Source organism: Liolophura sinensis, chromosome 6 (assembly GCF_032854445.1).
Source record: "Liolophura sinensis isolate JHLJ2023 chromosome 6, CUHK_Ljap_v2, whole genome shotgun sequence".
NCBI classification, from domain to species: domain Eukaryota; kingdom Metazoa; phylum Mollusca; class Polyplacophora; order Chitonida; family Chitonidae; genus Liolophura; species Liolophura sinensis.
The window spans coordinates 64246848-64258194 of record NC_088300.1 but is presented as its reverse complement, the minus strand read 5'-3'; the positions used below and the strand labels follow the sequence as shown (position 1 = coordinate 64258194).

The window sequence follows — 11347 nt, the reverse complement described above, 5'->3', positions numbered from 1 at the left end:
CGAAATGGTAGACGACACACGTGGCTTTTTTCGCAGTCTATCCGTCGTTGAAGATAGGAAAGTTCGTCGGTAACTTGACAAAGCCTGGTGGTTTATGATGTGCATATCTGCATGTGTTAGGAAAGTTCGTCAGTACCTTGACAAAGCTTGATGGTTTACCCCGTGATCTCTCCGCTTTCCTCCATCCATAAAACCGACCGCAATCGTATAAAATGAAAACTCTTGAGAATGGAGTTAAGAATCGACCAAATAGATAAGTAAATAAAATAATATTTAGTTATTCTACCAGAGGTTCAGGCGGTCTCCATTTCATTAATATTACTATGAAATGTCATGTCCCTTTCATAAACATAATATGCTTTAAAGTCGGCATTTACAGCTTGGAATGCAGGAGACATGCTCCGGATATTAGATCTGGATATGCTCTGGATATTAGGTCGGCATATGCTCTGGATATTAGGTCTACGACGACGGGCAGCTTCATGGTGTGAGGAAACTGAGAAGTGTTTGGGGGGAAACCCACGGCCATCCGCAGGTTGCTGGCAGTCCTACCCACCTACGGCAGGAGAGGTATTTTGTTTTAATACAGAATTGTTTCTGCCACACCTCTTTAAACACGTACCTGGATATTTGCGTAGGTGCACACTATAATGAATCATTAGATAATCTCAAACGATGTAATTCTTTCTTTGTAAAACAAACCAGGAGAAGACTTCTGGCTTCCGTAAACAACAATGTAAACTGAACATTTATCTCTCGGGTTACGTGTGACCATTTGTCCGGTATCATACTGTCGTCGCGTTTTGCTCTCTATGCTGTACGTCATTAATTCTATATACAAACAGGAAGGCAGAGGTTAATTTAACGAACTCTACATGTCTTGGAAAATGTATTTTCCCCCCGGGCAGGTTTCTTCGGGGTTTTGCGAAAGAATGTGAAATTCCTTTTATGTTTATGCTGGTATCTTCATGAAATATTCGATTAAATTTAGATCGTTAATGATTTCATGGGGCAATCACGTGACTTTATTATGGCGATGTTTGTAATAATTCATTTCTGAATTCTGAATTAGATTACAGTCCCAAAGAAAGGGTCAAAATGTCTTCCTTTATCACTTGTAAAGATTTTTCCGCCTAAAAACTGGCTGTATCATCATTTCGTCAGTAAAAATTGAGGTTGTATTATGCAATAGTAAGGGACACAAATTGCCTGCAAACGCTGTTTTCTCGTTTAACATTTCGAACTAGAAATCATCATTATAAATTATATGGCCAAGCAACATTTTTTAATGTAGGCCTACTTAGTTATACCCATTATTCATATATATTTTTTTGCTTGGTGTTTTGCACGGTATTGAGGTAATTAATTTTATATAAAAAGGGGCATCCGTGGCTCAGTTGATTGGCGCGCTAGCAAAGCGTAATGACCCAGAAGCCTCTCACCAATGCGGTCGCTGTGAGTTCAAGACCAGCTCATGCTGCCTTCCTCTCCGGCCGTACGTGGGAAGGTCTGTCAGCAACCTGCGGATGGTCGTGGGTTTCCCCCGGGCTCTGCCCGGTTTCCACCCACCATAATGCTGGCCGCCGTCGTATAAGTGAAATAATCTTGAGTACGGCGTAAAACACCAATCAAAAAAAAAAAAAAAAAAAAAAAAAAATTTTATATAAAAAGGGGCATCCGTGGCTCAGTTGATTGGCGCGCTAGCAAAGCGTAATGACCCGGGAGTCTGTCGCCAATGCGGTCGCTGTGAGTTCAAGTCTAGCTCATGCCGGCCGTGCGTGGGAAGGTCTGCCAGCAACCTGCGGATGACTGTGGGTTTCCCTCGGGCTCTGCCCGGTTTTCACTCACCATAATGCTGGCCGCCGTCGTACAAGTGAAATACTCTTGAGTAAGGCGTAAACACCAATCAAATAAATAAATAAATTGATATAAAAGTATATATTGATCGTTAACCACCATATGTTGGGAGTGTAATTTTGGTACCTGTTTTGATTCATTTCTAGACAATCATGCTAATTAAACTGATTCCACATCATTATGGGTCTAAGTATTTTTACTTTTGACCGTTTCACAAGCTGTTTGAACAGGGGCTGAAACTTGAAGAAAGCCAAAAATACCCGAAAGTGTATTTTAGCGCTGGTTTGGTTGATGCACTCGATTATGCTAATTAAAGCGATCATTACCGCCAACTAATGAAGACAAAGTACAGAAAATGTCACTTTAGAAAAGTTGATCCTAAATGACAAAATCACTGAGAATATTTTAACGACGATATGATGCTTGTACTCAACCAAATTAAAGCGATGTCGACGTTATTCTCTTGTGATCTTTCCTAAGCAGTCCTGGTACAGGGGTTGAAGCTCAACCAAGACGAAACCTCAAACCGTCCAAAAGAAAATATTAGCGTTGGTTTAGTTAATGTATTCAGTAATGCTAATTAAACTTATAGTTTGTACTAATTAAGGCCCTTCTTAAGCGTACAACATACAAGGATTGACACTTAAGAAATACGGACTCTTAATTACCATAATTTGAGTGTGTGAGTGCTTGGGGTTTAACGTCCTACTCAACAATTTTTCAGTCATATGACGACGAAGGAATCCTTAGGGTGCATGTATGTGTAATATGCCTCCTTGTTGCAGGGCGGATTTCCACCGCTCATTAAAATTTAGTGCTGCTTCACTGAGACGGCTTACCGAAGGCAAATAAGCCGCCCCGCCCGAGCCATTATACTGATACGGGTCAAACGGGTTGCACTATCCCCTTCATGCTGAACGCCAAGCGAGGAAGTTACAACTTCCTCTTTTAAAGAAGATCTCCCAGTCCCGATGCGGACGCTCTACCGACTGTGCTATCCGCGCCGGTACCATAATTTGAAGTGTATTTTAGCACTGGTTTGAATGATGCACCCATCCATGCTAATTAAGGGTGGAGCTTCTGTGAATATATGTATAGCTGCGTGGCCTTGATCTCCATTTAAACTGCACCTGTACAGATTTCATACTTGGTAGATTAATAACACTTAATGCGGGCGGTCAGAACATACCCATACTTCTCAAGTTAATCACCAGGAGCCACATTGGATTTATGAACAGTTACAATCAAAGCACACACATGTATTTTGTTATGGACAACTGATGTTCTATATTGGTACACTTCAATATTGATTTCACCTAGAACACACTTGCCTCCTTCGAACACCATCGAAAACTGCTGACAGCTTCTCTAGGCATTGATTCCGTCCTAATTTTGTACGTGTACACTTTTAGTTCTTTGGTAGTTCGTGTTATACGCAGTTCTGGGAACTGGTCTTGAAATTACTGATCTGGAACGTCCATCTTGGTTGTCTGCCGACTCGTGCAAAGAGAAACAGTCAACAGTTTTCAATGATGTTCGAAATAAGCAAGGTATGCTCTATAACTGAATGAGTGAAATCAGCATTCAAATCGTGTAGCGCGCTGCATATAATTTGTCGATAGTAAAACATTTATCTCAAATGCGCTTTGGTTGCAATTATTCATATATCCAACGTGGCGATTTAATTCAACGCGATGAATACACAAGCGGAATTAGACACAATCATGAAGCAAATCGCCGGAGATTCTGGGCGCTCTGACCACATTGACTTACAAGAGAATACTACTCACCAAGTCTTTAAGAAATTTAGAGCCAATTCGTTTTGATGGAATAACTTTGACTCATTAGTTTTTGTAGTAGTTACTTGTGACGCTGATTAAAATCAGCACACAGCCCACGGAATCTAAAAAATGTTATACCCAAGGCAATATATGTGTACGCCGAGCCCGGGTTCACCAAACTTTATTGGATGTCGGTATGTTTTAATGAATGCAAGTACAACATACATGCAGTGTTTCCCTAAAAAACAAAAACCGTAGAGCAACGCTACACAGCACTTAAGCACGGTGTTGCTTCAATAAAAAAAACAAACCTTTAAAAAGTTGCTGGTAACCGGCGCCAGGTCGTAGAGCTTCAATGGCCGCTTGCACAAAGCAATGGTGATCTTTAAGCTGACATTTGACCAATCACAAGAAGATAGATGCAAACAAGTTGTCCGCGCGAGATCCATCCATTAAGGCTTCAGCTCGTACCAATTGTTCAGTTAATGAAAGACCTTTATTAGTTTCGCGGAGTTTTTCTTTTAAATCGTCAACTACGCTGGTGTATGTTGTCATGGCGGCATATTGCTTGTACTCTATACTTTAATTGGTCATGAGCCACCACCATTCATGTGGCTCATGTTAGCCGTCCGCAAACTGTATGCTTTATGCTCAAAGGCATATAGGCCTAACCTACTCACTGTTTGTGTGGAAAGTTACTTTTTGGCAACTGTTCTTAAGATTACTAACCAAGGCTCTTGCGCAAAGCGATTTCAGGTCAAGTTGATTGTAATTACCATGTTAAAAACATATGCTGCCATGGTAGGTAAAGACAACATAGCCAACGATCACTTGGAACAATGAAAGCACGTGAATTACGTCAAAGTAGCTAAATTTGCCTCGGAAGTGTGTGGCCTAACGATAAAAGTAAAATCGCGCAACCAGCCCATTGACTCGCTCTCAGCACATCATTCCACACATTGGTAGAATAAAGAATAATTGGTCCAACGGTCCAAGACCCAGTGATCATTAATACCAAGGCTATGAATAACTGTTTTTAAATTCCTTTTCTTGTGTACAATATTCAAACAGGCTTATGAACAAGTCTTGTGTCAGAAGTTTTCCACACATTTGAGATTAAACTAAATCTATATGCCACCATTAGAAAGGTTGGTTTGAAGTGGTACATCAAAACACTCACATAAAATTCAGGTACAGCGAAATTATGTATTACATGAAAAGTAACATCACCAAAACCTTGTGGACAACACATGCAGGAAACCAGTGTCCTTCACATCCTGTTTGACAAGTCTTGCGCTGGGTAGCTGTGCAGTCATGAGCAAGAATAGAAAGAAGCCGTAACCCCATATTAATGACACTAAAATATTTATTAAACAGTTTAAAATATTTACACAAAGACCATAATGTATGCAAATCAAAAAGGCCTGCCGATGGTAAATGTATGGTCACAATAGGAATAGAGTGCGTTGTGACAGTCTAAATGTACTGAATTTGTATTCCACAAAGGTGCCAATCAAGTTCAATGTACACAAAATTGATGGTTTCCGATAAGATGATATAGGTGACTCCCATGATTGTTCCCACCCACTCCCTTTCCTCCCCAACCCCAACAAGGATAACTATTCGTTAAGGCCAGCTCAGTCATCTACCCCATTCTCATCACCAGAGTGCCGTTCTTCTTGTTTCTCTTGGACAGGGTTTTCTGACGGTGAGGGGGATCGAGACTTTGACGCCGACTTGGAGCGACTTCTGCTGCGGGATTTCACTGGGCTGCGGCTCCGACTGCGGCTGCTGCTCCTGCTGCGACTCTTGCTGCGAGATCTGCTCTTGCTATGTCTCCTGCGAGATCGGCTCCGACTTCTGGACCTGGATCTAGATCGAGAGCGACTGAAACAGACGAGTGAAAATGTTCACACCACTTCTTAATGTAGAAAGCTCTGCTATATATATACAGAATTTGCCAAACTTTCAACAAAAAAATGTATTGTATAATCTGCATTAAAGTACTGAAAACATTCACATAAAATTCCTTGCTGGAATGAGCCAATTTATTAAAAAGCTGACAAACATGCAGATAACCAAAAGTACTACGAACCTCCTCTTCCTTGGTTTGTCTTCATAAATCCGCAGTCGCCTCCCTTGCAACTCTGTGTCATCCAACCTCTCTATGGCTGCTTTCATGTCTGTATAGGATGCAAACTCAACAATCCTGTCAAATGAATGTTATCCAATCTTAATTCCCAGTTACGGAAATTTAGAGTGCATGGATGGACATATGCACCCACCTTTTACCTGAAGCCCTCAAAAATGTTAAACTGTGCTGATATTTTGGTGCACCAGTGGATGCCATTTTTTTTTTCCCAATTTCCGATTCCTCAAATTTCCAGTGTGTATTATGGGAATACTATTAAACATTAAGTTAACTAAACTGAACAGTGAAAAGATTTTGGCAGTTAAAGCTTTAAAAGAAAGCCACTTACCCTTCATTCCGATGTTGTTTATGGGCATCAGCATAGGTCACTTCTCCAGCCTGCCTCATGTAATCTTTCAAATCCTTTAGAAGAACAAAGCATTAAAAAAAACATCAAAATACAAACATCTTGTATTTAATCTAACACGACTTGCCCACAGCAGAGTTTTATAGCATTTTTCATAACAAACACCCCGAATATGCCACTTCATACCAATCTATGGGAGACAACTCCTGTATGACTAAACTAGCTGCACCTCCAGCCCCTCCTCCTGAAACCCAAGGCCTATGATAAGATATATGGCCGCCTTCAAGACTAAGACGCATAATTTAGTGGAATGTGCTAGAGAAGCTGTCTACTTATCACAAGACCAGTTATTCCTAGCACAAGCCACCTTATCAATCAAATTAGTCTGAAATACCCAATGTGCACTCTTTGCCAACAGCAACCTATCATCATGCTTTCACTCACCAGAACAAGTGTAAAGTGACTTGAACCACTTTCACAAGCTCATTCAAAATACATGTACACACAAAAATAAAAGAACCTGGCAGCTTCTCATCTTCCTAACTGAAATGAAATAGTTAGCTCAGTTTTAGCATGTCAGATCTGTAAAGACTCAAATTTCTAATACCTCTCTTGGTTTTAATCAGAAAACTTTCATTAGCACTATGAAACTCATACTTGCCATCCAATGCCAGACACCAAAATCTGAGTTTATATAATATTATTTATGCCATAGTGATTATTTGACAACTAAGAATAACTACTACCTACGAAGTATACATAAAACATTTAACTTGAATCATGCAATGAATTACCTCAAAGAGCAATGCGCTAGACAACGTCATTAGTGAAATGGCCTTCCCTCAGGGGAGACAATCAGGGGGATTTTGCCTGCGATCTGGCAGTCGAGACAGAGCTGAAGTAGACATCAGTGAGCCCATCGACTTGATGCTATCAGCCGGCCCATCATTCATCCAATTTACCTGCCCAGCCAGACTGCCTTCCATCACATAATAGGGAGGGCTAACTGCCAGAGATTCGGCTTGGATAACCGTGACCGTTTAACATTCTCAGGGTGGCTGCTCTTATCACTGTGGCAGGTCTTCAAGACCGTACAACAGCGCCGAGTGAACTTTAGACATCAGGCTTTGAACTTGAGGGAAGTTAGGGATTTAAGCTCGAGTGACATCACAGAAATGCTGCCCATCCTGTCCTCAGCCAGTATTAAGCGGCCGTGCCCTCATATATACAGTGTCAGGCCCTTATCAGTCCGGCCCAACCTCACCTTTCATCAGCCAGTCATAGAGCTAAATGTAACGGGCAAACATCATTCAGCATTTCTGTAAAAACACTGATCGACTTCTGCTGCAAAAAGCTGGTTATTAAAATCTCTGTTATGAAATAGAACGACCAATAAAACATTGGTGAAATATGTCACAGATTGGAGAACATACAGAAAAAGAAAAAAAAGAAAAAGAAAAAGCCTTCAACACACAGCCAGTTTTCACAGCAGAAGTCGGTGAACAAGGCATTCAAGTCCAGTATGCAATAGGTCTTATAGGGTCAAAACAATTACCCAATCACTCACATTATTATTTTGGCAAAATGTTAAAAGCCACAAATCACATTCATTCTTCTGTCATTATACTGAATGTAAAATAAATTTGAACTAACAGAAAACTTCCTCTTACCTGCCAGCTAACCCTGGATGAAAGGTTCTCCACAATGATCCGGTTGTCTGTCCTCGTTGGTGGACCGTATCTACTCGAAACATCAAACATAAACAAGAAAACATTGCACACAACTCCGAATTATGTTTTTACCCTGATAAATATGAAATCTTCAAACTGCAGAAGTTAAACGCAGAAGACACTTAGGAATGAATTGCTCAGTTATTCAGCATAAATAAAATGGAAACATTAAAAATAATTGTGAACTTTTGACTAATTCTTACTTCAAACTTCATATGTGAGGAAACAAGTTACTCAAATTATGGAGAAGTTAAACTGATATATGAGTTTGTATTAATGCAAAGCATGGGTTTCTGGGCGACGCATAACTTGATCATAAAGGATAGCCTGTGCAGGAAATGGTCTTTTCAGTCTTACTTGTCTCTGCCTGAGGAGTAGCGTGGAGGATAGGACCTCCCTCTGTCTCTTCTTGGTTCATCCCGACGCCGCATGGCTCGGGCATGCTCCACAACCACTCTGAAAGGACAGTATAAAGGATGTACCAAAAAAACCTTGACAGTGCCTTACTTGTCTATCCGTGAAGCTCGACGGCGATAGCCATAACTGGAGCCATAGCGATAATCCGAGCCATAGCGACTCCCACGGGGCGACTCCCGGGCATGTTCTAAGGTCACTCTGGACAGAAAAGAAAAAGGACTTGGAAGTGAAAGGGTCTCACAGAAAGTTGTCAGACCCCTTACATTCTTTTTATCCTATCTGTTCTGTTAATGGCTCTTCAAAGCTTCCAGTGAAGGTAAACCTACAGCACTAGCCAGGCTCTTCCATATCTTATGTAAAACATCAAGCTGATCTTCCCAACCAGCAGTATGGTATCGTAGCTGTAGTCATCAGTTTACTGTTTAAGTATTAGGCAACAATACATAGGTTTCTCTTGCATCAGTGTAACTGCAATGCTCTATGCATCTGAACAATATTGCCCAAGGCACTTTTCCCAATGTACAAAGTAACTCAGCAGAACATCTTAAAAAAAGCAATTGGCTCATAGTGTGATGCAATATCCCCCACCCTGTACAGATTACCTCGTGTAATTTAATATTATACTGTAAATGTCCAAACAATCATGTTAAATGTGCTGTTATGGAAACGCTTTGCTGATTTTACCCTTATACAAATATGTACTTGTCAAAAAAAAGTCATGATGCTTCACTATGTATTTCAACACAACAGAGCTGACCAGTTTTTACAATATCAGTATCTAAAACAATTATTTCTCCTCTCTTAAAACAATACTCTTATGCACCATAAGGTTCAATTGGGTGTGGCTGTCAGTCTATCCATCTGCAGCCAAACTTACCTCTCCCCACACAACTCTTTTCCATTTAACTCGTACACAGCATCATCAGCATCTCTGTAATCTTCGAACTCCTGTAAAAATACAAATGCATCATTTGGAAAATTTACGGCATATTCTTTTTGTAAGAACATTACTTTGCTGGAAAAGACATTTGTTACCACTACAGCTTTAATATGTTTGGTCCATTTCCTGGTCTTGTGAAATTCACCATCCACACTTTGTGATTCACGTTTAATTTGTAACAATTTCAAGGATTCAGAATTACACTCACCACAAACCCATAACCATTTTTCAACATCAAATCACGGATCTTTCCGTAATGTCTGAAGAATCTTTCCACATCTTTCTCTCTGGCCTGATAAGGTATGCGACCTATATAAACTCTTGTTCCCATGATTTGTCAATATTCTGATCCTGCAAATACAAAAATAAAAGAAATTAATGTTAAAAAGAAAAAAAAAAATGATAGTAACATATTCCCAAAATATCACTTCAAACACCATGGGACAGGCTTCGGTCTGCAATATGAAGAAACTTATCTCTGTGTGACGCCTCTGAAACGCATGATGTACATGTAGGCCTACGTAAAATATTCGAAACAGATACTCTCGACCTCCAATTCAGTCTAATTCACTATGGTTTAAATGTTGCACATCCTTAAAGTTAAAGAGGTCGAAATATCACTGTTAATGTATATATAAATATACAAATAAATAATCCTGAACGAAAAAACGACCGTAAGTACGTGGACATGTCTGTTTCTAACAAAAGAGATGTCGGTACTCCGGCCACGTGATCAGACCAACGGCCAAGTCCACAAATTTTACATCAATATACGGCAACATCTGAATATGCAATTTTGTTAACTTCCACTGAGCATTTTATTTGGTAATTTCCTGGGGATAGTGTAACTCATCTTCCAGTCGTAAACTTCATCTGAAGGGCAGCATGTTAAAAAATTCGCTCCGATCCGACGCAGGGGGCTCAACTAAATTGGACTTCCCGATTGAGGCGTAGATTTTCGAAACACGCACCTCAAGTCCTTTCTGGGCATTAAAACAAGACGCACAAAGAACATCTGTACTAAAGAAGTATATTTTTCACATCTTAACAAGTTTATCAACATAATTTGTCCCACAAAAATAGCTCTTACAATACTTACGATGTAAATAGCACTGCTCCTTCGATGAGTGTGGGCTTCTACTCACAAATCTTTAAAATGGCGACGTAAGGGGTGCGTGACCAGACTCGCTCAGAATTCTCATTGGTTGAGACTCGTATCTTTCTCAATAGTAATTTATAATGACATCCGGAAGATCTGATGAGAACCAACCAACATACAATTTACCAATGGTCAATCAGACTATAAAGGCTATAGATATCTAGCCCAGGGCATAGAAAGTGTGGATAGTTATATCATTCACTGAATAAATAATCTCTCTACATTTCAGTCTTATGCAAAATGTTAATATATAACGGACCATTTTCCCCTGTTCACTTGCTTTGCCACCTTTGCTGAATCGGCTTATTCATTCCTTCAACTAATTAATCCACCAATCACCAATTAGCCGTAATCTGTTTACGCTCCAATCTCTCCAAGCTATATGATTGTCACGCTAAATATAAAAATAAAACTTACAATTAATAGCCAGATATGAACTTATTTTTATTTTTTGATTGATACATCGTGATTTAGAAGTTGAGTGTTGATCACGTTATTAAAACGAAAACCTTAAGCATACATTTTGAGTAAATTGGTAATTAAAGTAATTCGGGCCAAAACTATGCAGTGTACTGTTCATACCTGCCTTGGTGATGACGATTTGTGGACAAACTGATCAGGTAGTGTCCATCTACTCAGAATTGCACAAGAGAACATACAACCACCAGCTATGGCCCAGCTAGGACCAGAGTTGCCACTGCGCGGGAAAAAGTGTATATTTGTTTTTGGTATCGCTTAGCTCACATCGAATAAAGGCAGAAATTGTTAATCCATAAGTAATTTAAGCATGTCTTAGTATTATGTGATATAAATGTTCTTCTTGAAGACATTCGTTATGCATATATAGGCGTACCAGGTGGCATATCACTTAATTCAGGAAGTTAAAGTTAGAGAAAACATAAACATTACATATAAGTTCAGATGTGTGTTTCATATTTAATTGATATACTAGATTTTGATTTTTT

General features: G+C 39.8%; 1 protein-coding gene across 4 annotated transcripts; it reads right to left on the bottom strand.

The window, feature by feature from the left end:
* Positions 1-4986: 4986 nt before the first annotated feature.
* On the bottom strand, positions 4987-10421 carry LOC135466141 (serine/arginine-rich splicing factor 4-like). Of its 4 annotated transcripts, none has more exons than XM_064743508.1 (8): positions 10323-10421; positions 9432-9574; positions 9161-9231; positions 8374-8481; positions 7807-7879; positions 6119-6192; positions 5734-5847; positions 4987-5525 (listed from the first exon to the last, which is right to left on the bottom strand). In XM_064743508.1, exons 2-8 carry the CDS (start codon positions 9552-9554, stop codon positions 5276-5278), a joined length of 813 nt encoding a protein of 270 aa, XP_064599578.1. In that variant the 5' UTR covers positions 9555-9574; positions 10323-10421; the 3' UTR covers positions 4987-5275. The 4 variants fall into 4 exon arrangements, with proteins under 4 accessions (XP_064599578.1, XP_064599579.1, XP_064599580.1 ...); XM_064743509.1 differs by having other exon boundaries at positions 7807-7876; XM_064743510.1 differs by lacking the exon at positions 8374-8481 and adding an exon at positions 8224-8322.
* Between the last annotated feature and the right edge of the window lie 926 nt (positions 10422-11347).